This window comes from Streptopelia decaocto (genome assembly GCF_964273445.1).
Source record: "Streptopelia decaocto genome assembly, chromosome: 6".
In the NCBI taxonomy this organism is placed as follows: Eukaryota; Metazoa; Chordata; class Aves; order Columbiformes; family Columbidae; genus Streptopelia; species Streptopelia decaocto.
Genome location: NC_138660.1, coordinates 34,919,764 through 34,945,409, shown reverse-complemented (window position 1 = coordinate 34,945,409; position 25,646 = coordinate 34,919,764). Strand labels below are relative to the sequence as shown.

At 46.6% G+C, this 25,646-nt stretch overlaps 1 protein-coding gene and 1 long non-coding RNA gene across 9 annotated transcripts in view; one reads left to right on the top strand and one right to left on the bottom strand.

Moving 5' to 3' along the window:
• Positions 1-9,821, top strand: part of COL6A3 (collagen type VI alpha 3 chain) — a 62,086-nt gene extending 52,265 nt beyond the window's left edge. For 3 of the 7 annotated variants that reach the window (XM_082054949.1, XM_082054953.1, XM_082054954.1), the window contains 6 exons: positions 107-367; positions 2,123-2,197; positions 4,092-4,271; positions 4,381-4,434; positions 8,667-8,837; positions 9,045-9,821. In XM_082054949.1, the coding sequence (XP_081911075.1) occupies positions 107-367; positions 2,123-2,197; positions 4,092-4,271; positions 4,381-4,434; positions 8,667-8,837; positions 9,045-9,085 (782 nt within the window). In that variant the 3' untranslated portion in view covers positions 9,086-9,821. The remainder of the gene's footprint in view (positions 1-106; positions 368-2,122; positions 2,198-4,091; positions 4,272-4,380; positions 4,435-8,666; positions 8,838-9,044) is intronic. The other 4 variants (XM_082054955.1, XM_082054952.1, XM_082054950.1 and 1 more) reach the window with 3 other exon arrangements.
• Positions 9,822-11,727: 1,906 nt separating this feature from the next.
• LOC309441059 lies at positions 11,728-18,270 on the bottom strand. Of its 2 annotated transcripts, XR_014184308.1 has the most exons (4): positions 18,013-18,270; positions 17,447-17,513; positions 12,613-12,710; positions 11,728-12,120 (listed from the first exon to the last, which is right to left on the bottom strand). It is a non-coding gene; the product is annotated as an uncharacterized lncRNA (long non-coding RNA). The 2 variants fall into 2 exon arrangements; XR_014184309.1 differs by lacking the exon at positions 12,613-12,710.
• Between the last annotated feature and the right edge of the window lie 7,376 nt (positions 18,271-25,646).

The following is a 25,646-nucleotide window of genomic DNA, read 5'->3' as shown; positions in this document are numbered from 1 at the left end:
TTGCTGTGGACTAGAAAGGAGATCCTGCAGTACTGAGACACCTTTTCCTTGAGACTTTTCCTCTTCAAGTCTTTTCTTATTGTTTCTTCTGATTTTTGCATTGCAGCAAAGACTCATGACATCCAGATCACAGATGTCACCGAGAACAGTGCCAGGCTGCGCTGGGCCAGCCCCGAGCCACACAATGCCTACGTTTTTGATATCACCATCACGTTAGCACATGACCACTCTCTTGTGCAGAAGCAAAACGTGACCGGCACTGAGCATGTCGTCCAAGGACTCAGAAGCGGACAGAAATATCTTGTCGTTGTTACCGGCTACCAGAAATCCCAACCCAAAGTAACCTATGCAGGAACATTCAGCACAAGTAAGTACCTCTTGAGGAAAACACACAAACTTTTATTTTTTCGTAAAAAGGACCTGAAAAATGGAGAAAAAATGCATGCAGGGGACAGGGAGTTGGTCAGTACCAACAATCCAGCCTTGGCAATGCTCAGATGTGTCACTGTATATCTGGCATCCTCTGGTCCAGCAGCAGAGCCCAGTTACAAAATACTGCAAATGTGCTTCTTTGGCAAATGTGAGTTCACACTTCAGTGGTGTTAAATCAATACAGATTGTGGGAGAGTTAAAGCCAGTCCCAGAGCGGGGGTTATTGCGCATGCAGGAGGCTTTGCACAATGCTTCTTGGTGGGTTTCAGCCGGCATTGCTGTAATTAATAAGAGTCAAACTGGGTTAACATAGTGTGAATTCAGTCCAGCCTGATTGCAAAATAAGCAGAAGCTGTTTCTCCAATTGCCACTTCCACAGCCACCTATCTGCTTCACATACTATTCCCCCCCAAAAAAAAACATAAAGAAGAGATTGAATTGAGTATTTAGTCCTTTAGGGATCCAAGCTCCATGTGTACAGATCATATGTAAACCTCACTAAACCCTTTGGCATGACCAAGATTTGCCATGTTTTATTTAATATAGTTTGGCACAGAGATGCCTTGGCTTGGTGGTGTGGAGAAGTTTGCACTGGTCCTGCCAGTGCTGCATCTGGCTACTTCTGGCACATCAGAGCCAATTTCAGTGCCCAGGGAGAGCCTTTCCATTGGCTTCTGTGGGTTTGGATCAGATCTGAAGTCTCTTACCTTCGCGAGCAATAAATGTGCCCACAAAAATGTTGAGAAAGGACATCAATGTGTAGAATAACATTTGCATGCACTGAGTTGGAGCTCTTGATGCCCAGGGAAGCTGCATTTCCCACACAGTAAATCTTGAATGGGAACAAACTGAGCAGGCAGCAGTGATGCTACTTATGCCCACAAGCTGTGACCTGGACACTGGGTAGAACTGTACCCCTTATACTCATACCCTCCACCAGAGAAAAGAAATCCAACCCTCCCTGTGGCTGCAGCCCCCTCCTGCCCTCCAGTACCATGGTTGCCCTGGCAAGGGGCATGATACAATAGGGTGCAGTCATGTGGGGCATGATGCAATATGAACCACGTTCTCCTTTCAGTCACAAGGGATTTCTTTTCCAAGTGACAATCCTCAACAACATAGTTTCTAGAGGGATGTGAGGCTGTGATGGGAGGAGTGTGGTCAAGGTGAGGGGTGCAATGCATGGACAGTCCTTGAGGGCTGCAGGAGAACGGGAGAAAATCAATCACGGACTATTTGCTCACCTGGAGGATGACATTTTTTTTTTTTTTTCCCTGGCATATCTAAGGCCAGAGGAGCAAAGTTAAATTGGCTACAGAGAGACCGTGTCCAGCTCCTTCAGAGCCCCTGCTCAGTCACATGCTGTGGGTTGAGTGGAGTCCATCCAAACTGATCATGTGGGGCCCTGAGAATGCTCCTTTGCAGTCAGCCCTGAGTATGAGCCCAACCATGCAGCAGACCTGTTGGCTGTGGAGAGCAAGGTGGCTGTGGATTACTCATCCCATCAGCTGCATCCAATAAACATTTCTGAAATGTATGTGCTAGGGTAAACAGATCCAGACCTGACTCCTGCAATTTGTGTGCATCCCCTGTGCTGGAGCTGGGGCTGGTGAGTTTGTTTATGGCTGCACCAAGGGTGCTGCAGCAAATCCCCTTCCTTTTTCATGACACCACTCTTTCTTCCCCCCAGAGACGCCGGCACAGCCCAAGGTATCCCTGGCCAACATGATGCTGAACACTGAACCACTGGAAGGGCCCGAGAACGGTGAGTATGGGTGATGGTGGGAGCGCTGGGCTGGGGTGCTCTGCCAGAACCCCCACAGAGAGCCTGGCCATTTGCCACTGGTCTTTGCCTTGACTGCTCCTAAACCCGTGCTTTCTCAGAGCCCAGCCAGGATCAAAGGATCTGTGAACCCTTTGCTTTGCAGAGCCAAGAGATCACGACCTAGATGACATCTTTGGCCATGTGGGTCTGAGTCCTGTATTGGGGTCTCTGCCCCATGCTGGATCCAGAGCCCTCTGAAGTTGCTGTGATCTTCATGGGGGACCCAAACAAGGTCCTGTTTCCATCACAAGAATGGGAGATGAGCCAGGGCCCAAGCACAGTTAGTGTCAAACATTTGCATAAAATTGGCTAATTGGTAGCCTCCCTCCAGTTTCACCCACCTGGCCTTGCCTTGTTTCTCTGCCACCAGTGGCATATGTACCAAAGTGCTAAATGGGCAAGCTGTCAGATTCTACCCTGTTGTTAATCCCATTAACCTGTGTTAATAGCACATTATCACTGTAGCTGTTAATACATCATCTTTTTGTTGACAACAAGCTCTTTATATCAGCTCTGTTACATTCAGTTGTTCCCTAAGTGCCACCATGTTGCAACCCTTCCTCCAAGGGTCTGGAAAGGTTCTCAGCCCTATTGCAGACACCAGCTATGGAACTGCCATCCACAACTCATTTCTGAATCATCACTGTCATGTTTTAATTTGAGCATTTTGCTTGCACTGTAGCTCCTTTTCTTCCCGAGGTGATTTGAGAGCATGGAAGATGCTGCTGCTCAGTGCATTCAGCCAACAGGAGCTGCAAAGCTCCTCTTGGGGTCTGGCTGCTCATGTTGAAAGATATGAGCATGGACCTCATGCGTGGCTGGTGGTACCATCAAAGCTTGCTGCAGTGGAGGGGCTGAAGGCTTGTGCTGCACAAGGACCCACTCATTTCTGCCTTGCTGCATGTCCCATCACCCCACCCTTCCCATATGTTCCCAGTGTTCGGACACACACTCCTATGTCTTTGTTTAACTCCCTGTGTGCCAGCTCTTTGGAAAAAAAGGTGTGTAGGCTTGCCCAGGTCTGCCCAAAGGAAAATCAATGTGCTGTGTGCTCACTCTGCCCTCAACGCAAATGTCTCCATCTCAGCTCCTTTCGTTGACCCACTTGCAGCAAACATCTCTGCCCGAGGATTTATGGCAGCTGGCAATCTGGGGGAAACATTCCCGAAGGATGCTGATCTGAAGTTTTTCAACAGGCTAAAGATGTTAAACAGGGCAGGGGATTTGGGATGGGTTGTTTAGCTGACTCTTCTCTAGTTCTCTGTGCAACAGGAGAAATCCATGTGTGAACCTTCCTACAGACCATGGAGGAAGCCCCAGATCCTGCCCTCCTTACAGAGGCAAAGCAGCTGCTAGCACAGATGGCCTACCTTTGCTACAAAAACTCCAGGATTTGGACTGAAGTTATCATTTCAGGGCAGGAAAGGAACCTATGTTTAAATCCTCATCAAGTCTTAAAGTACACCACATATGGCTTGCATTTAACATAACATAAACACACTTAAGGATTAGAAGTTATTGCCAAGACAAATAGCTTTGAAAACAGATCGGCAGGGTGTGGGGAAGGGCTGAGGACCCAATCCTGTGTGGAGTAAGGGGCTCCCACCATCTTGGTACAGAGACTTGGGGTTTGGAGGTGTGATGAAATCAAGAGCAGGGAGAGGCAAGCCGGAGGCTGGGGAAGGTTTGCATTCAGCAAGAGAAATCACACAATGAGGAGATGCCATGATCCTGTATTGGGCTTTTTTTCTTTTTTTTTTCTTTTCAATCTCTTTGCTTTTTCAGCTTTTAACCCTTTCAGAGTCACTTAACCTTTGCACCTTTTGACATGCAGATTGGCCAGACCCTTGCTTGCTGGACTTTGACATGGGCATGCAGTGCAAGGACTATCAGATTGTGTGGTTCTTTGACTACAAACACAAGATCTGCAGCCAGGGTTGGTATGGTGGCTGTGGTGGTAATGCCAATAGATTTGAGGCCGAAGCTGAGTGCATTAGCAAATGCTTAAAACCATGTAAGTACCACATGGAGATTAATCCTTTTGAGTTATATCATATCGTCAAATGTTTGGATCAGAGAGAAAACATTGTTTAAAAAACAAACCCACACACTTTTTCCTCCAGCAGCAGCTGAGAAATCCATGCAGCAGCCACCCCTTGAGGAAAGATTATCATCAGGTAACACACCAAGAAAGTCACAAACCAAAGCCAATCCATTATTTCACCTTGACCATTCCATAGCATGCATCTAAGCTTGTCCAACACAACATCACCAGTAGTATAGACTTGGCTTTAACCTGCTCCTTGACATGACCATGACCTACCATCTGCTTTGCATGAGCAAGCCACCTTGCATGCATGTTGTCACACCAGGACATGTTGTGTTTGCACAACCTGAGTGCAAACCACAGCTATATGGCAAAATCATGCACTGGATTTCGTGAGAAGCGTGGGGTCACTGAACTGGAGTGTGGCGTGGTCCCAAAGCAATCCAAGTTGTTGCTGCATGACTAACTGATGCCACCACTCAGTGGTGCACCACTGAGAGGCAAAGAATTTCAGACTTTTCACTGCCTGTAACTGAAACACTTGATGGAAAATTACTCCATGGGGCTTGGGTCTTGTGTGCAGATGTTTTCCTTTTGCACCAAAAGATAAAAATCAAAGTTTAGGGAGGAGCCCACAGTAAAATGGCAATTACCACCTCTCCTCAAGGAGTTTCTGAGATTACTGGGTTGTGTTTGCAGGCCTCTTCAGGACTGTATTCTTGAAGCAGAGACTTGCAATCACCTGTGTTGGTTAAACAAAGGGTTTGGGATGGCATCCCGAGCCCAGCAAAGCCTTGCTATCAAATAGCAAGTGATAGGACAAGAGGAAATGGTCTCAAGTTGTGTCAGGCGAGGTTTAGATTGGGTGTATTTTAGGCTTTTTAAATCAGACTTGAGAATTTTTGTCACTGGTAACATTGCAGCCTCAACCCAGCTGTGGGTGCCACTGCCAAGACGTACAGGCAAATGAGGAGGAGGCCACCACCAGCCATGGAGATGCCCGGGGTGGCAGCGAAATTGCGATGTTGTTCTGGGTTGCAAATGAGCATCATGGACAAAGATCCATTGGTTGCAGATTGAGGATTTTTCAGCCACAGGAAGCAGCACTGGGCTTGTGCAGAAACCCGTAGCTACAATCTAGACCAGAGTTTTATCCTCACAGAGCTGGGAAGCCTCCCTGATGTATTTTTCTCCAGAGGGTGTGTGTTTCTGCTAGCCCCATCCCATAGACCAGCCCCTTCTGATCATCGTCACGTGCCTTGATGATGTTTCCAGCAACTGTTGTTCAGGCTAAAGTGATATTTCACGAACTTGGCGTCACTCTGCCCTGGGCAGATAGTCAAGAAAAGCAATCGAGGGGCCCTGGAGGGATGCTCACAACTCTGCCCACCCCACCAGGGTCCCCAGCTCTATTCACCACTTTATTCTCTTTTCATTTTTTACAAAACCAGCGCTTGAATCCACCATGGAAATAGACACACAGGAGTTCACATGCAGCTCAGCTTATAAAATGCTGGGTGTTCTGTTGGGCTCTTAGTTCAGCCCATACCGGGCACTGGAGCCAGTGATCAACCCTGAAAAATAAGTTGATCTCCCAAATATTAGGGCTTTTTGAGTGCAAAACTGTGCTCCAGAAACACCTCCCATTTGAAGCCTTTTAAATGCTGTGATAACCTCTAATTATTGCCTTTTTTTTTTTTTTTTTTTTCTGTAACAAAATTGTATGTAATTGTGACTGAGGATCCAAGGCACATTTTACCCACAGGATGAATTAAAACTGTGACTTACTGTGGCTACCCCCATCTTTTGAACCTGCCAGAGTAAGTCACAGCTTAAAACACATTTTAGCTCCCTAGTTCTTGCTCCCCATCAATTCCTTGAAATTTTTTGGTAAGTGTTTATTTCATTTATTGTGTTTTGGGCTTGGTTTTTTTTTTTTTTTTTTTGTAGCGAGGGAGGTTTTGGTTAAAATGCCATCCAGTGTTTCAGCAAGAGCTGTTATTAGGTGGTGTTTGATGGTTCTCTGAAACTGGAGAGAGGGCACAAGCCCCCATGGTGTGAATATTAGGACAGGGAAAACTGGAGATCCTGATTCAAATGAATTTTCAGCAGCTTTCCTGAAACTAGGTCTGCCTTTAGAGTGCTGGTTGAATTTCCCTCTGCATTTGCTGATCCTGAAGGCTGATTCCAGACTCAAAGCAGGGGTGAATGGAAAAGCTGTGTTGCCTGGTCCCCGTTCTGCAGAGAAAAATTGAACTATACCTCTCATCAGCTGAATATTTTGATTACTGGTTGGATTCCTGAATGGGTGTGCACAGTTTGGGGTAAAGTAATTCTTGTATTCATATCTGCTGGATTTCAGTGTTTTGGAAGGCAGGGAAGAAGGGAGATGGGTTTTGAAAGAAAAAAATATTAATATAAAAAGGCAAAAAGCCTTCCAAAGGCATGGGAAAGCTTTTGGTTACAGGAGCCCAAAAGAAAAGCTGAATTGGAAGATCAATATTGATTTCAAATTCCAAGCCAAAATGGAGATTAAAAAAGAAACCCTGATCAAAACCTGCATGTAGGATAGGATGATGGGCAGGAACATCCCTTTTTGACATGTATACTCTCAGAAAGGACATATTCCCAGCCCCTCCTAACTAAACAAACAAACCACCCAGTCTTGGTCTCAACCACAGCACCGACCACTTGAGTCTGACCCTTTTGACCACGGCATTGTTCTGGCAGCAATCTGCTCATTCCCTCATGGCATGGAGGGACTCCCTTGAATGGGAAAAGAGGGAAAAATGCAGTTAAAATGAGCAGGCAAAAAGGCTTTATCTGTTTGGCAGACTATCCAGAAGCGTGCTATGGCTGGGGTACAAGGTTCGTGACGCTGGTCGGGGCATTTCCATGCCCATGCCAGGAGCATCCCGGCCTTGCTGCCACGTTCCTGGGCTCTGGGCAGCTGCCAGCACCAGCCGCAATTTCCTCTAAAGTAAACCTATCACCGGGGCTTTCTTATTGCCTGGGGTTTGCTGCCAGACCTACTTTCTAGTCAGGATTTCAGGGACAATCTTTTGCGCCCTTCTTCCCATGAAAACTCTAGAAGGGTTTAGCATGCATCAGACTCCAATAAACTTGCTGGAAAATACACTTTTTTATATATTCATGTACTCTTTCCTATATTCACTATATATTCCCGGACAATTAACCACAATTTAAGAAACAAATCCTTTAAGTAGCTTGATTTCTGGTACCTGGTTTACAAAAAAACAAATCCTGAATTAGATCCTAAGACAAGATTAACACAAGATAACTTCAAGACCTGAATGTGCTCAGCAGTCATTGCTGGTGTACTCTACATACATTGATTTGGAAAAAAAATAAGGTAAAGGACATTTTTTTCTGACTGCAAATATCCCTCTAAGAAGAGGAACTCCACACTTTGCCTATGTCACTCCCTTTTGCCCCCATTCATTTTTTTTGTGATGGCTATTTTACTGATTTACTTGTTTGACTGATGACTAACGACTTTTACTCATACCCAAGGCTGGACACTGGCAGCTTGAAGTCACACCACCAACAAGTAGCAGCAACGAGTGCAATACCAGAAATTTTGGGGCTCTGCCTGGGTCATGGCTACGGTAACAAGTGTTTCCAGGACTAACTATGGTGGTTGATGGTTGTGCCATGCTTGGTAGAGGTGGCATGAACTGCCACCTGCATCCCTGTCTGCAGGGGATGCCTTACTTGTGACTTGATGGTAAATTAGTGGCTAATATCAGATTTTTTTATTTCTTTTTTTACTTTATTTTTAAAATTTATTTGGCAATTTCACTTTAGCACATCCAGGTACTTTGTTATTTTGTCCCCTGCTCACCCAGCAAGGGTTGCAGGATGCTGCGGGGCAGTGTGTGGTAGGTCCATCTTGACATATTTCTCTTTTCAGAGGAAGCCAGTGTTTTTAATGGGAAAATGATGGTGCCAATACTTTTTCCCTTGCAGCCCAGCCAGTCATCTCCCAGTTCTGAGACCTGCCAACTCATTTCCTGCAAATCTCAGGGATTTGCAGAGAACCGCTGCCTTGCAGCACTCTTCCTTCATCTCAGTATCACTCCGTGGATGAGTGACAACAACACGGCCAAGGCCTTGTGAATCAGGGCTGGTGATCTCCAAAGAAATACCTTCTCTTTGCAAGCTAAGATATGGGATTTAGTCGCAGGAGACGTGCACAGTCTGTGCTGTGGTTGCCCTTTCTGAGCTTGCATGCCAGCCCTGCTTGCAGTCATTTCTCTGCCATGCAAATACATGCAGAGAGGCTGTGTTTCACCCAGGAGTGCTATTGCTGACTCTTCTTGCTTCTGCTTTTATCCTCAGTCATGGATATCTGCTGGCTGCCAAAAGACGAGGGGACCTGCAGGAACTTTGTGCTGAAATGGTACTACGACCCCAAGACCAAGAGCTGTGCGCGGTTCTGGTACGGCGGCTGCGGGGGCAACGAGAACAGATTTGACACGCAGAAAGAATGTGACAAAGTTTGTGTCCCTGGTAAGCAGCACATGTGTGGCTGGAGAGGGGCCAGGCCGGTCCCTGGCATTTCCAGTCTGGTGCAAGGCTGTGGTGAGCTTGCTTGTGGTGCTCGGGACTCCGCAGCAAGTCCTGACAATTAACTCTATTTATCCTCCCTCAATATCCTGCGCAGCTTCCCCCAAAAAAATCTCATTTATTTTTCTCTTTTTCATCAAACCTTTTCAGGTAACATCAACCCTGGCATGGTGACGACAATGGGAACATAGAGCCAGCGACCTGTCAACAGATACCTCTGGGACAGCCAGGAGCATCAGCTGTTGCCATCTTGCCCCTATAGAAGCTAAGGGTATAGACTACCTTGCACTGTACTATTTCATGCTTTTAACTTCCGAGCAAACCTTGAAGAAAGTGTTTTGCTGCATGACCTATCAATATGGTGCTAAACTGTTTGTGGACTGAGTGCTACACGTGTCCGGGTTATATCGCATAGCTTTAACATTACCAAATATTTACCTAATTGCAGATGGTGGTTGTGTCTGAACATGTCTCTAAATTACCCTTTCTTTCTGATTCCGGCAGTTTGCCTATCTAAGGCACCCTAAAAATGAGACAAAAAGAAAAAAAACAAAGGTAATAATTTCACTGCAACTGCTACACGCTTGCTTTTTATCATTTTCATAACTGAGCATAACTTTACTGGGGAAGACTTTGTGTAAGAGAGTAGCTAACCCTGATAAACAAGCGGTTCAATTTTTCATTCTTCCTTTTTAATTTTTTTTCTCCTTTTGCTGGATTAGATTTCAAACTAGATCTCTTGTATGCATTTGTAACATATGTGGCCAACGAAACTAGCAAGGAAAAGGAAGCAAGGTTTCCAAATGCAAATGCACTGCTGGGACCAAGGCCTCAGTTAACAAATTTTTAAATTGTGGTGTAGGATGCCTCTGGCATTCTTCTGATGTTATATGTTTTATAAAACACAAAGCAAAGCAATTTGAGGGGTGGGGGTCTATGGGTGGGTGGGTGATTTTATTTTTATTGTGGATTCTGTGTCAGGAAGTCTATACAAAGAACTTTTAAATAAAATCTAATGGAGGTTTTGAGAAGTTCATGGTTTTGTCTTTGTTAAAGCCATGGTGGCCGTCAGTGGAGTCATTTTCCGGGGTTTGAAAACCATTTATTTTGGGGGACATCTCAGTGGTCCTTAAAGGGAGGATGGATGTAGCATGGATGTTCAGGGGGACATCACTGAGACACTGCTGCCTTTTTTTATATGGGGATTTACATTTTTAGGTGTCACAGCTTTGATGTTTGTTTGGGTTTTTTAAATGCTCATTGTTGGGTTGGACTACATGACCCTTGAAGGTCCCTTCCAACCCAAACTATTATATGATTCTATGCCATTCCCGGCACGTGGAGCAGCCCAGATCCCCAAATTTCCCATCAGTACCAAGCCACTTGCGCAGGGCTTGGGGACAGCAGGGATTTTGCTCAAGTATTTGGCACCATTTACAAGCACATCACAAGGGCTTCATTAAAAAAAAGAGGGGAATGGGTAACATTTTAAAATTTATTATTATAATTGGCTCTTGCAATGTCCTCACTCAGCTGTGGCCTCTTTGGGGGACACACCACCCCGCCCTGTGTTTCCCTGTGCACAGATATGCCGAAGATCCTTTTTTTTTTTCTGCTCTCACAGGGTATAAAAGTTGCAGCTAGGTTAAAGTGACCCCACAAATTGTCCTTCCCTCCAGCCTCCCACCCCTCTGCAGCACGGGAGAGGTTTTCCCAACTCCAGTGGTGTCTCTGTTTCCCACAAAATCTGCTTTCCATGGACCGTGCAGTGCTCCGGGATGCAAAGGCGCAGCCCAGGCCTTCACAGCATGCTGGGGGAAGCAGGCAGCTTGTGAAGGGCCCCCCCATCCCCTCCCATCCCCGGGGTGTTGCAGTCGCCTCTCTTGAGCCTTTTAAGGAAGCACATTACGCCCCGGGCCCCCGGCCAGCGGCCGCGCGGGGTTACACATGGAAGTCATCTGCAGCTGGGAGCGCATCTGCCAGCGTGGCTGCGGGACCAGACCGGAGTAAAAATAGCTCAGCCCATCCCAGCAGCGCCCGAGCAGCACGCTCTGCTCCCGACAGCTGATGGTTCGCCCTGACATCCGCACCTTTTGGGGTGGTCTTCGCCATTTATCAGCATCCCTGTGCTGCGGATCTGGCTAGCATCGCACCAGCTGCCAAGCCCCCTGAGTTAGGGGAGGGGAGTGCTCCCCCGATGTGGGTTTTTTTAGCAGATAAATTAGATCTTTCTAAATAGTTTCCATGCCCTTGTGAATCCATTTCTTAGCAGCACCCTAAAAGAAATAGAGACTTTGTGTTGGTGAACTCCAGACAGAGGTGATGGATGTATGTGCTGTAATTCAGAGAACACAGTCTTCTTATTTATACATTCTATGTCAGCCTTGGAAAAGTTTGCTTAACCTGTTCCCAGAAAATTCCAGAGATTTAAAGCAATTCCATAATTGCTCTAAAGGGTGGGAGTCCCTGGGACAAACTATTACATGACTTTTGCAATAGCCAGTCTCAAAACTCACTTGCTCTACTTGAAACTCGGAGGGTTTTGGATGAACACGCTGCCCTTGGGTGCAAGTGAGCTACAAGTCTGCTGGTGAAAACCGCAGAGTTCAACAGCAGAGCAGAGACACAACACTTTATGACACTGATGGTATCAGAAAAATGAAGAGTAGGACATGTAGCAGAGTTAAGCATTGCAGCCAGACCCTTAAATTTAGGATAGCACCAGCGTTTGATGCTTGGTTAGGTTCTCTTTAATGCTACAGCTTTGCATTTAATCACAGCCTTCTTGGGAAACCTTTACAAGGAGAGGCAACGTGGCTCTGACACATTTTATTAGCCAGTATTACGTTTATTACATCAATAAAGGAAGCCAGTATATAGATGTACACACGTACCTGCCTAGCGGGTTTTCCAGCAATGCCACGCCAAAGCAATGCTCTACACTGCGAGTGTTGACATTGCAAGGTCAAGAGTTTAAGGAAAAGGATGTCTTCCACGCCAGGCATTCCTGGGAATTAGGACTATATCCAAGTGCTTCAGCATAGGTGCAGATAAACTTGAAGCAGCTGAGCCTGGAAAACAGGACCTTCAGATAACAGAGGCAAGAGTGGGTATTTTCTCGGCCACGGGTTTTCTGTTGCCATCGCCCTTCCCTTTGGTCCCATCTTGCTTCAGCTTCCTGCTTGTGAGACAAATAACACATCTCCCAGCCCTAAAATCATTAAACCTGTGAGGAGGTGATAACGAGGTGATAAGCTAAGTGGATTCAGAAGATGCTTTGCTAAATCCACATGGTTTTGCTTGCAGCCCCTGTGTGTCCCCAAGTTCTTTGGGGCAGGGTGCTTGCTACTGGAGAGCAGCATCTCGCAGGGAGCTCACAGCAAGCGAGCGCTGCTCCTGCAAGCTGAACTGACCCAGACGGCATCTCCAATGGCTTTAAATCCTGAGATAATTCTAAACCCATGATAATTTCTCAGCCCTTGACCCCCAGCCATAGCCCCAGCCCAGCAGATTGCGACTGCTCACAAAATGGCAGCAGGCAGGCCGCTGGAAGAGCAGCCTTTCCGAAAGCAAAACCCCCGGCTAAATTGGACGTGGTGGGGTAAACAGCCCCAGCAAATAGCTGGGACTGTGCTCCAGCTGCAGGATGATTTACGAGACAGCAGGAGCGGGTTTTTTTCTTTGGTTAAACAGAGCAGATCTGAACCAGATGTCTAACCTTTATCTCGATTGCTGCGGAGACAGAGGAGCAGACGAGAGAGAGAGAAAGACGTTCGAGTTTCCATTAGCTGCCGCTCCACTGTCTTCCAAAGTCAGCTCATAAAGAAAAATGAACACCATCAGCCAGGAAACTTTGCTTTGGTGAACTATATGTTTTGTTTCGGCCCTCGCTGCTATAGCGACCGCACCGAAATAAAAGTGCAGCCAGTTGCGATGACCTCACCATATTGCTCTATTAAAATCTGATATTATAAAGCTATAACCTAGGCAGATAATTGAAGATGTGCACATAGGCACAGCTTTTGTTGTGGTCTTTGGGAAAGTGGGGCTGGGGAATAGCAGGTATAGGGGGAATAAGGCCAAGGCACTCATCTTTTGGGATTTTTTGCCACTCAGGAAGCGAGATGTGTGGAAGAAAGAAGAGAGATAGACAGACTCTGCCTTGTGCAGGTTCCTCCTGCATTCCCAGGGAAAGGGCATCTTCTGGCCACCTGTCACAATAAGTTTTTGGGAAGGCTCCGCCAAGTGGGGACCACCTGGAGTGATTGCACAGCCTGGTGCAAGCAATGGGGATTTCCAAACTGAGATTCTCTGAGCTCAGTGTCTCAACAGGTGGGGAAGTACCCTGGGAATAACATCCACCGCTCAAGCCCATAAAAAGATAGCTTGCAAGTCTGGGGTGAAAGTAGCCCAGTGTGCTGCTGGGAATGTCATCTATAATGCAAGCGTCTTGATTTTAGGATATCCCAGTGAGCTAAGGATAAATAAGCTGTCATTCTTTAAAAAAAGGTGGAAAATATTTAATAATGTACTTAATTAATTTATATTATATAGCTTATAAATGGGATCGGCAAAATTGTGAGCACGGTCAGTGAACTGATCTGGAACTGAAAGGCCTGAAAAAAAGTTGCTAGGGTTGAAAGCAGTACTTTGTTATTTCTAAAATACTTGTCTAGTTTTCCAGCAGTGATTAATTCTGCAGATGGGGAAGTTGTGTTGGAGGTTAATGAAAAAAAATGAACATTGCATTAGATAACTGGAATATTGCAGAAGGCATGACACAAGCCGCTTTGGAAATAACCAAACTGCTGCGGCCGCTCTTCTATATCTAACGTGTTTCAGGCTCCCCTGCCCGGATTGCTGCTGCATCTCTCCTCCTGTCCTTAGAGCATCCTTTTATTTACCAATGGTTTAACTGCAGTGTACCTAAATCTCAGGTGAAAGCATTACCACTTACTGTCTAGAACTAAAAGTTTAAATAAGTGCCTTTGGGAAAGTTAAATACACTCCCTCACTGCTCACAGTTTTTTCCCCAGAAATCTGGCAATTTTTGTGGGAAGAATAGTTTTTCAAGTAAAAGATGATCAATGGTTTAAAAGAGGCGTTTCGCAGCAAGAGGATTAAATATAGTGAGCCTGACATTTCCGACTAACCCACAGCTCTACTGCTCTCATGGCATTGCATTTGGCCTCAGTTTGTTTCTTTTTTAAAGCTGTTAGAAGTGCAAAATGATTTTGGAAAAACCAGTGAGCTCGACCTGCTGCTCCTGCCCTGGGTGGTGGGGTCCCCGCAGGGCTCACCGGGTGAAACGTCCAGCTCCCCGGGCTCCCGGGCTGGTGGCACTCGGAGCTGTGCAGGGGTGGATTTTGGATGGACCAGCTGACAGTTTGTCACACGGCAAAAAGTTGCCAGATCCTGAAGCCGTTTCCAAAATAATTACTCAAAATCCCCACCAAACCCAGTTGCATTTTAAGGCATCTTCGTTTTCTCTGAGCTTTCTTGCTCTGTGTTCCCCATCCCTCTTCCCTGGGATGCAGAATGTGAGCAAAAACTCTTCATTGCCCTCTGTGCTGACCCAGCAATGGATGCAAGTGGTCCCAGACTGACTCCTGACTTAGCTTAGCTATTTTATTTAACGCTATTTCTCCCCGGGATGGAAGGAGCCATGGGAAAAGGGTAGAGAGGCACCTCCAGAGCAGCCTGGAAGCTGCTTCACACTCAAATCCTGCAGATGCAGAACAAGTCATAGGTGCCAATCTGGGACTAAAATCAGCAAACTGTCCAAAGTGGAACCTAAAAATGCAAATGGTACCCTGAAAAACTTGAGTGGACAAGCCCACAAGGTCTCTGAGAACAGTAATAGCTCATTACACATTGGTATAACACAGACTAAGTGCAGCTTGGGAACCTCAGAGCTCGTGGTAACTGCATTAGGTGGTATCTGCATATTGCTTATGGTCTTAGGAAACACATGCTAATTCTCCTAGCAAGGAGAATTATACTTCTCCTCTCTAGGGAGGCTATTTCTTGAAACAGGCCGAGTCAGAGCATCTTCACAATACAGTCCCAGAAGCCCCTTTTCGCCCGCTTCCCAGCAGGACACGGCTGATTAGTTAGGTTTAGCAGCCAAGTGCAAAAGCCTTGCTAGTATGAGAAAAATATCTGCTGTTTGGAAGAGCTTGATAAGTGCTCTGAAGCTTGATAAGCTCTGAAGTGCTCAGTATTGAGGCCAGGTTAATCCTGAAAGTGGGAGGCAAGTGAGGAAGCCAGCTGGTGTGCCTGTGTGGACTGAGGGATGGGCTTAACCCCAGATTAAAGAGCCTGATTTGAGGGTCAACTCCCATTTTTAGTAATTTTATTCCAATCTGACCAAAGCTGTAGCTGCCTGAGTTTTCTGCCTCCAACCCTGGCCAGTTCCAGTCACCTTGGGAAGGGGTGTGATGAGAGGGAAATGCATGGGGACCCTTTCCACATTGGGCTTGCAGCACCCTAAGGTTTTGGGAACCTGTAATCATCACCTGCACATCTTTATTTAACTCTCCAGAAGGTGTTTTCCCCCCAGTTAGGTGCCATTCAATAGCCTTTTTAATCCCTCTAAGATGTCCCTGATCCACTTGATCCCCTCCATCTGAAGCCTACACGTTGAGACCTCAGTTTTGCCTACAGGCATTTGAGCATCGCTCAATTAGGAAGCGACACAATGAAATGATGGCACCTTGTTTCCACTCATCTTCTGCTGCCACTGCAAGAGGCAGCTGCTGGAACGCTGCCTCATTTTTCTTTTTTTGGGGCGGAATAAAAAGGCATTTTTTGCCTCTAGTCCAGATCCAAACTCGTTGCAAAAGAGCATGCTGTACTCTGGGCAGCCCTGAGCATCGTCCCTACAGCTGTGTTCCACCGTGGGGCCATCTGATGCTGGTGATCACATAAAGACTGGAAGGAGAACATCCTTCCTTGCAAACTCTCTTTGACAGCCAGGCCTGTAGGTGTTAAGCTCGGCCTTCTTCCAACGGGGCTCAAAGATTTACCGATCCAGTACTGTGCTGATCCCTGGGTGCCCATGTTCCTGGCTCCCCTCCTCACAGGTGTGGGCTCAAACCTTTTCCCAGGCGGGTTTCCCCATGCAGAGGCACCTCCTGAGTCGGGGTCTCATCCTGACTCAGTTTGCAAAGCCTCCCTCGCTGCCCTGGGGTGCTGCGCTCCCAGGCATGCGAGAGGCTGAGTGTGATGAGTTTCCCAGCCTCAGCAGCAGCAGCACGGGAGGAGCTGGCACAAGGGCTGGCAGCCACGCACCGCCAAAATCCACAGCCTCCAACGAGCTTTCACCACACCCTTGCTCCTTTGGCATTTCTCAGCCACACATGGAAATCGCCTGGATGTTTGAAAGCTGGGGACAACATCTGCATGGCAGGGAGAGTTCCAAGACCACTTTGCAAGCCCCCGGACTGCCAGAAGCACAAAAGTAGCTATGAAAACTCAGTGCAGCAGCAAACGCTTGAGTCTGTCTGCAATTCTGTTTTAACATGGGGCGAATAACCCTTTTGCAGGTGGAGATGGGCAAGGGTGAGTAGAAAGGATTTGTTCCTGCAGAAGAGCCATCTCCTAAATTGCCTCCTCCTTCCTAGTCCCTACGTGTCTGTCTGCATCAGAAATCTCAAGAATTTCCACTGCACCGCTCTCAGGAAATCTCTGCATTTTTCACAGACGTGTCTATGAAGGGACACCGATTGCACAAGATGGTCTGAGTGCTGGGGGAGAGTCCAGAAAAAGAAAAGAGACAAAAATCCCAAGCAACAACTCAGCTCGGAAAAAGCAGTCAGAAGTTTGAAGCACATCCAGACCACTGCTCTGGAAATCAGGTTGAAAAATCTTGTGACATCAGGCTCTCTCAGGAGGTCGCTGCTATTTCCCAGCTGTACAGCCCTGGGAATATCATTAGTGGACCATGGTGGACTTTGGAAGACCTGTAAAGACAATGCTGAGGTGCCCAAGCAGCATCTTGCAGTGAGCTTACCATTGAACACCATTGCAAGACTCTGGCAGCTGAGTACTGGGGAGCACAAAACACAAATCATTCTCTATCAGTCATTAATTTGCTCTGACGGGCAACCTGGAAGTTGAACATGCTCAGGGCTGGACAGAGAAGGGGAGGGCATCATTCAGCCCTTCTTCTGGTCATTTTTTTCACTTCAAAGAGTTCCCAGTGCTTGATGACAACAGGAAATTACATTTCTTAGAGTATTTTAAAACAAAATCAGAGCAGGTTTGTATTTCACAGAGACAAGGGTAGCAGGTTGGTCATGCAATATGGAGGAAAACGTGCAAGAAAGAGATCATAGAGCGGAAAGGGGGCCACGGAGGTGGGGTTTTTGACTTTTTTATGTAGGTATTTCTGTACAGCTCTACATTTGTACCCAAGGCAATCCCGCTCTGACTCAAAGGAGTGCAATTTGCATTTTTTTTTAAAACAAGCATACACTTATTCCAAGAAATGCTGTTGAAAGTTTATGATTATATTGGAAAGTCACTTTCAAATGAATGGAGATGCTTACTTCAAGGGATATGGTGCAATCCCAGACTTGTCACTGATCGTGTCCCCTAGGAATAACACCCAGTTGCCTTATTTCAGGGTTTGGCAGCAGGAAAAAAGAAATTCAATGTTAAAATATATAAGAGAAGCTTGTCCAGCCTGCTGAGCATCTGGAGGATGACAGATGTGCCACAGACATGAGTGAAAGGTTGGAAACAGAGGAGAACACAATCAGCCAAGAAAGCAATAAACCTGGGCCTCCAAGGCTGCCCAGCTTTTACGGTGAACATTGTACAAGCCACTACGCTGTGGCTGAATCCCCCTGCTCCTGTGAGATGCTCTGCACCTCCTACAAACCACTGGGACCCTTCATTGCCCGCTGCCCTTCCTGAGTGGCTTGGCCAACTCAGATGTTGGTGGCCACGAGGTGTTCCCTTAACCATAAGAAGGTGCCCAGCTCCTCCCTGGTTTGCTGAGGAGACAGTCTTTGCAAAGGGGTGCTTGTTTGCAAAGTTAAAAGGCAGCTCAGAGAGGACCAACCCCAACCTCGGACCTTGTCTGACTTTCGCAATCCCTTCCCAGCCTCACCAGCAAAATGAGCGCTCGGCTGTCTGGATCTGCCCCTCGCCAGCCCCCGCTCTGGTGGCACATGGTGGCCCCACGCTTGCCAGGCTGGGGCCGGACCCCGACCGTGGCCGGCACCGGGCTGGGCTGCGGCCGAGCATCGTCTGGCTGCCTCCCACGCAGATCCGGGATCCAGCGGCGAGCCGCATTAGCTCATCGCTGCGGGGGCCGCCAGCTCGGCTGAGGAGGGAAAGGGAAGAGACAACAGGCAGCACAAGAAAACGGTGGACTAAAAAGAAAAAGGGAAGAAAAAAGAAGAGGAAAGAAAAAAGGGGAAAAAAAAAGTCTAAAAAGAAAATAAAAAAAAAAAAGTTAATGATTAAAAAAAAAAGAAAAGATGAAAAAGAGAAAGGAAAGGAGAGAAAAGAAAAAAGGGAAAAAATGATAGAAAAAAGGGAAAAAAGAAAAGAGAAAAGAGAGAAAAGGAGGAAAAAGGGAAAAGACAAAAAAAGAAAAAAGAAAATAGAAAAAGAAAAGGAGAAAGAGAAAATAAAAAATAAAAAGGAAAATATAAAAGAGGAAAAAGAACACAGAAAATAGAAAGAAGAAAAAAAGAAAAATTATAAGAGAAAAGAGAAAAAAGAAAACAGAAAAGGAAAAAGAAAATAGAAAATTAAAAGAGACATGAAAAAATAAAAAAGAGAAAAAAGGAAAAGGAAAGAAGACAAAAGAGAGAAAAGAAAAAGAAAAGTGAAAAGTGGAAAGAGAAAAGAAAAAAGGAAAAAAAGGAAAAACAGAAGAAAAAAGGAAAAAAACCCAAACCCAAAAGAAAACAAAAAACAAAAGAGAAAAGATAAAAAGAAAAGAGACAAAAGAGAAAAAGAAGGAAAATAAAAAAAGGAAAAAGAGAAAAAGAAAAAGAAAAGAGACAAAAGGAAAAAAAAGAAAATAAAAAGGAAAAGAGGAAAAAATAAGAATAAAGAAAAAAAAATAAAAACGGAAAAGGGAAAAAAGGAAGAATTGAGGCCAAGTCCACATGGGTCTACAGCAACACACGGAGGTGACAAGAGGTGGGAGAGGGAGCAGGGGAGGGCACTGAGCCAAGGGAGCCCCTTCTGTGCTGAAAACAGCCTCCCCAACACTCCCAAAAGTGGGGGAAAAAACTCATGTCAACTTCCAAGCCTTTTGAGCCCATAGGAAGTGCTGTGAGCCCTGCGTGTGTTTCGGATGTGTGAGCAGATGACTCCACCTGTCTGCCCAGGAGAGCAGCGAAGGGACAAGCACGAGGCTGGTGGTGGGGACACGCTGGCAGCATGCACCCGCTGTTTTTCGGAAAAGCAAGTGTTTTTAAGACCTTGCTTGGCCGGTCTCCTCTCTGAGTCGGTCAAGACGGGAGGATGATTTGTGACCATGAATCCCTGCATGAGATTTGGAAGAGGTCCCTTGTTGACATTACAGCTGCTGTCTCTTGCTCTAAGGGCCAGGCTGGTGGAAAAAAAAAAAGAAGAATTTGGTCAACAACATCAAGAACTTTAATATTTGTGTGATTGCCGTCATCTCCTTTGGCTCCTGCATGACCAGGACTACCACGAGAAGACAGGATCCCACGGGACAGCCTACGGGGCAGTTCATCCCCTACCTCTTCACATCACAGTTGGTCCATCCAGTGAAAAATACCACTAGATTTTTTCCAGAAAAACTGCACAAATTCTGCAGAAATATGCTTCAGCCACAGGTGAACTCTATTGCCAAACTCCCACATACTCCTCATTTGTGTACAACATCTACTCCTTTCATCGTCTTGTATGATGGCCATGTTTTGTGGCCCCATTCATGACCTGAGAGAAGAAGCATGATTTATTTTGGTACATCGCGCATTACCTGTACCTTGGGTACTCCAGTACACCTCAGTGTATGATAAACCACTGATAGGAATTGTAAAAGCAGCTATAAGGCAGGATTTTATTTGTATCGTCCCTGTGGGAGCCAGCTCAGAGGACACCTTGGGCTGGCTTGTCCTCAGTGCTGGACAGAGCATGGCAGCGGAGGCAGGTTGTACCCCAGAGCCAGCAAACTGTGCAAAACCGGTGATGCCAGCACAAGGTGAGTAAGGAAATCCAGCCCTTGCATAGCTACAGCCATCCCACCTGAGTAGCAATTTTCTGGAAATTATTTTATTAGCAAGGCGAAGCAGATGAGGAGGCTTTCCTCCTGACAGCAAGCACAGCCCAGATAATCTCTCGAAAATGTGTAAAAAGTGAGCGAGGTTTAAGCATGTTTTAAGTTGTTTCTCATTAGACTGGGCAACAGAGGCATGCTGTGGGAAGCCTGCGGCTGCTTCTCCATGCATCCCCAACGTGCATCCTACCCTGAAATGGGGTGACCGACTCACCCAGCCTCACCAGGACAGTGTTTTCCATCCTTCTGCAGTAGCGACCCTTCTCTTTGCAGCTTCTTCCCCACATCCGTGGGTCTGGCAGGGACACCCTGACCTCACCGCTTATCACCCTGGGCTGGAGGTGAAAAATTGGATTCACAGGCATATTGTCATCACAGCACCGCTGCCTGAAGTGCCTCTGATGTGCCAGAGCCAGGACCAACAGGAGCCAAACTCTGTGCACGGTGACACCCACGAGAAGAGATGGGAGGGTGGGGATATGCATGGCAAGTTGGAAATCTGCTGGAAAAGGGCTGCAGGGAAGGTCTTGTGCTGATGCAGAATAAGATGTGATGACCTCACACATCAATTCCAGCCCTCAGTTTTACAGCACCAGTACACATTTCCTACTGAAAACATGAACCTAATCCTCCTAATGGTGAGCACCAAGTATCACAACCACAGGAGCATCACGTACATTCCTGCACTCACCCCATGCTTTCAAGAGCTTAAAAATTATTTCTACCTTGAAATCAAGGACACACCCTGACAAAGAGCAGGGAAATGCCTTTTCTCCTGTTAGTGTATAAAACTTTTTCTGGGTTAGTGTATAAAACCAGTACATTACTCTTTGCATAGGAGTGGAGATTAAATTGCTATTAAATTGCAGCGGGGGAGTTTTAGGTCAGGTATGAGCAGAGGCAGCAGCTTTGCTGCTGTGCCCATGGTCCCGTTGGGCTCTGCGGATGCGGTGCTTCTCTCCTCAAGACCACGCATGGTACATATAGATATATAAGAGAAACCCAGGGCTCATCTGCCTCCTGAGCTGCATTCACAGACCAGGGCTCGGCGTTTTACCAGTTTGCTGGAAATAAGGAGCGAACCAAACCACACACTGGGGAGATGTCGAGGGCTGCACCAGCATCTCCTAAAACTCTCGCAGTCCAGAGCAGGACCCTTCAGGCTCCAGCTGCAGAGAAGGGCATGTGAGCTGGTCACAGTTTTAGGCTTCAAGGTCCAGCAGAACAAAACCAGCCTGTGAGTCTAAAATAATTTGTGTATCTATTTGACAGTGAGCAGTGGGACAAGAGCAACCTCTCACACAGCCCGCAGGGCTGTGGTGTATGGGAATCTCCCTGTCCTTGGTGAAGAGCCCTTTCCCTGATGAACCAGCCACTGTGCAAAGCAATTAGCAGTAATTAGCCCTTCCTTTCCCTGCTGCTGTGGGACTTGGGCACATCCCTTTGGGGACTTGCTGGCTCCTGTGGGCCATTTCTCCTGCAAGTCACCATGCCAGCTGCTACACAACTTTACTGATGGGGCCAACTGCCCTTTCTCGGCTCCCCTCAGATGCCTGTTTGTTTTTGTGCTCACATGTCCTGGTGTTGGGCGAGCTTTGAAAAATAATTGTTTTGCTATTTAAGATTATATGTCAGTGTTGAAAAGCTGGAGAGCAAAACTCATCCAACTCTTACTGACACTATCCTATATCCTATACCAAGGGTAAATATATATATATTTTTATATATATATATATATATTTTTTTTTTTTTTGAGGGGGTGTCTAATTTTAACAACCTTGCTAGGAATCAGAGAGCAGAAATAGTTCAACAGTTCAAGTTCCAGTGAGTGCAGCAACTTCAGGGACTGAGACTTTCCGATCCCCAGACACCTGTCCCGCTCTGTGGCCAGACACCCTGCAGGTTTCAGTTCCCATGCAGCCCTATATGTGCAGAGAGCAAGTAGTAGGAGTGCCACCTGCTGACACTAGAGATTATATAGCAGCTTCTATACATAAAACCCATCTCTGCGGAGGTCACCTCACCTGTCTCCACTGCAGAGCCATCCACTGTGTCCAGCCAGCACTTGCCTTAAGGAAACATTGCTGGTGATGATGATGGTGGTCCTTCACCCTCCTGGCAGGAGAGGACAGCTGCTCTGATTTTGGAGCCATCTGCAAGGCAAGCGGAGGAAGAGCTGTCAAATGTTTGTGGGTTTTTGGGGAGGGGAACCGCCATGCTGCAAGCACCTCTTGCCAACACACCCAGTTGATGGTAGAACATTTTCAGGGCCTTTTATTTGTAGCAGGTGGCTTCATAACTTTTTATACAGAGAGGTTGAGTTATTTACTCTCTGGAGAGGCTCAAGGGCTCACAAAGCAATGCTGAACCCCATCAACATCTCCTCACAGAGCAGGGAGACCGAAGCTTTGGCAGGGTGGGAGCAAGAGGAGGAATTCTTTGTTTAAAATGGAAAATACTTTATGACCACTTCTTGTAAGGTCAGGCACTGCCAGAGGCTCACTAAGCAAACCCTTATTTCAGCCTTGCAGCTTTCACAGACTGACGTTTTGGAGGGAAAGCGCAGCGGCAAAGCCCCAGCCTGTTTCAACCCCAGGCACAGTCTGGTCCTTGCGCCCGGCTCTTGGCAGCTGGGGAAGCTTTCAGGTGTCCAAATTCTGGGGAAGGGATGAGTCCTTAGGAGGGAGGAAACCTCCTTGCAGGCCCAATGTGGCCAATGCAGCCCCAGACAGATTTGAACCCCCATAAGTTATAAGCAGCAAGACCTGCTCTGTCCAGCACACCAGGGACACCCGAGAGATGCACCGTGTAAAGGGCAGCCCCAAAGTGCTTTGCTTTGGAAAGAGAAAAATATACCAGGTTAGACTCTGAGGGATTCAGATGCCTACCACTTATTTTATCCAGCAATCTCGTTTTCCTGGCCACGAGCTGCTTTCGGGAAGCTATTTGAAAAACAACATATGGTCTTTTTTTTTTTTTTTTTAAACTCACAGTGCATTCATAACATCCCAGTCATTAAAAAAGCCGCTAAACAAGCTTTGAAACAGTCACACAGTGGATGCCCACTGCAGTCCTACCAACGTGGCTAATCCTCAGGAAACAGCAAAAAAAAAAAAGCCAATAACCCATCCAGCACTCTGAGCCCTTGGCTGTGCCATTTTCCAGAGATTCAGTGGTTGCTACTAGCTGATCCAAGGCAGAATTTCTAGTAATTTTCTCCAATTAGTATCTTTTTCCTTCACCTACACTATTTTCTGCAGAAAGCTTTACCCCACTGTGCGGTTTCTCAAGTTATACAGGGACAGCCAAGTACCTTCTTGAAACAGTGACCGACTGCCCAAGCTGGGCTTAAAGAAACTCAGTGCTTTCTAGTAATACCTAATTTAGCAATACCTTAATATGGGAAAAACTTGGAGCTTTACTTTAACTTTGCCCCCTCTTTTCCTGGGGACTTTGCCCTATGAAAAGACACAACAGAGCCCTTTGCTCATCCAAAATCCCTGTTCCACTTCCCAGCAGCACAGAGTTGACTGCTGGGCTGAAAACGTGTCCTCAAAACCCTCGTTATTTGGCTGTTTTCCCCGTCATTTTTTTTTTTCAGAAGAAACATACAGGCGATATTTCGCAGCAAATAAAAGCCAGGCGTGAGAGCCCAACTTTCCTGGCAGCCGCTCGGCGCGTGAAGCTGGCAGGGAACCACATGCTGCTGGGCTGCGCTGGAAAAAACGTCCCTGTCCCACTTCTGAACTGATTCAAAGCTGAAAACCTTAATCCTCCCTCCCTTAGCCCTCTGGACAGGAGAAAACAAGTATTTTTTATGAAACTGCTTGAAAGTAAAAAAAATCAATGAAAGCCTAAATACCCCAATTGCTTCTCACAGGGGTAGGAAAAAGCCCAAATCCCGAGGAGGAGGATGCAATGTCGAGCTGGCAGCAAGGTTTCCAAGATCCTTCCACACTATAGACACAGATAAGAAGCAGGTAGAGCCCAGCACCCAGCGTGAAGGGATGTATTAACAAGGCCAGGCTGACAGATGGAGAAGCCAAAGATATTCCTGCGTGCTTGCTTAATTTTTAAAACAGTTCAGGCTTGCACAGAACCACACTTTTTTGGAGGATTCGTCCCCTTGGTGCAGTTGGCAAATGCAATTGCTGAGAGCCTTTTGCACGGGTGCACAGGGACAGACGGGCTTATTCATCCCTACAAGGTGCAAACTCAGCCACAGGCTGGCTCTGATATCTCCCAAGGAAGGAGAAAAAGCAGAGAGCTGGCAGATGGGTGAAATGCAATATAATGAATGTGGTTGGGAAGTGGGGAGATCTGCACCCCTGGGAGCCGCCAGGTTTTCTGCAGCTTGCGCCAGTGGTGGGGAGACATGAGTTCTTTGGGAAAAAAGCTATAACGTGCTATGCTGGGGGACTGCAAGGGGACTTCAGAAGCTGGAAAAAATCACCATAGGTCTAAATATCACCTAAATATACACCTCCCTAAATACACACCACCCATACAAAAGAGCCTGTTCCATACTGCTGCAAAACTAGGTTTGCAGTGTTTGGATTTTGGGATAGACTTCAGCTTACTGAGCCCGGCTTTAATATTACTAGGTGCGTAACAGAGCACAACAGTCCTGCAAAGCTCTTTAAAAGCCATTAAAAGCCTCAAAGGAGAAACCATGTGGGTGCTGCTCAGTTCCACGTTCGTTGGGTGCCAACTAAGCCAGGGCTGACAAGTCGTGCTGAAACACGTCAGGCTTTGACTCAAAAATCCCACCTGAAGTCTCTCTCCCAACTCTTCTTTCTAACATCCCGGCCAGAGGGGACAGTGATGTGGGACGGAACACTCACCCACCATTCAAGAAAAGCCCTCAACAAATGTTCCTCAGGAACAGGTCCCACATGTGTCAGTCAGCCAGGCTGATTATCAAGAAGCCAGCCCACTCTTTGCTGTGTATTTTTGTTGCTGAAAGAAGTAGCTGTTCCCAATCCTGATCCAAACCTGGCAGTGAGCCAGGGAACAAAGTTTGCAAAGGAAAAGATATAATTGTTTAATTCAGTTATTTAACATTCTGAAAATGAATGCAGGTTGCCAAATCAAACAGAATTAAAACACTGGCACAAATGGGAGGGAAAAAGTGAGGTGAACTTTTGATTTATATCCTGGCTGAAAGCGTCTCCCTAGAGATGCCTTTCATTTAAGGCTTTTAACAGTTTGTCTCACCAAGTGAAGACAATAACAACAGTGCTCACGTGTTGGGATTTCTGTGTTTGCCTTCCTACAACACAGGACACCACAACCCTCGCTCATGCCAGTGGTGGAGGATCAGTCTCTTGTGCTCAGGAGAGGGGACAAAAAGAGAAGAAAAAGAGCAAAAAGCAAGATTTCTAAGTCCAGATAGATCTAAGCACACAGTGTCTCCTCCACATGCCTCTGTACCTCCGCTTAGACCCACACAGGCAGCCTCTGCTCTCAGCAGCAGAGGA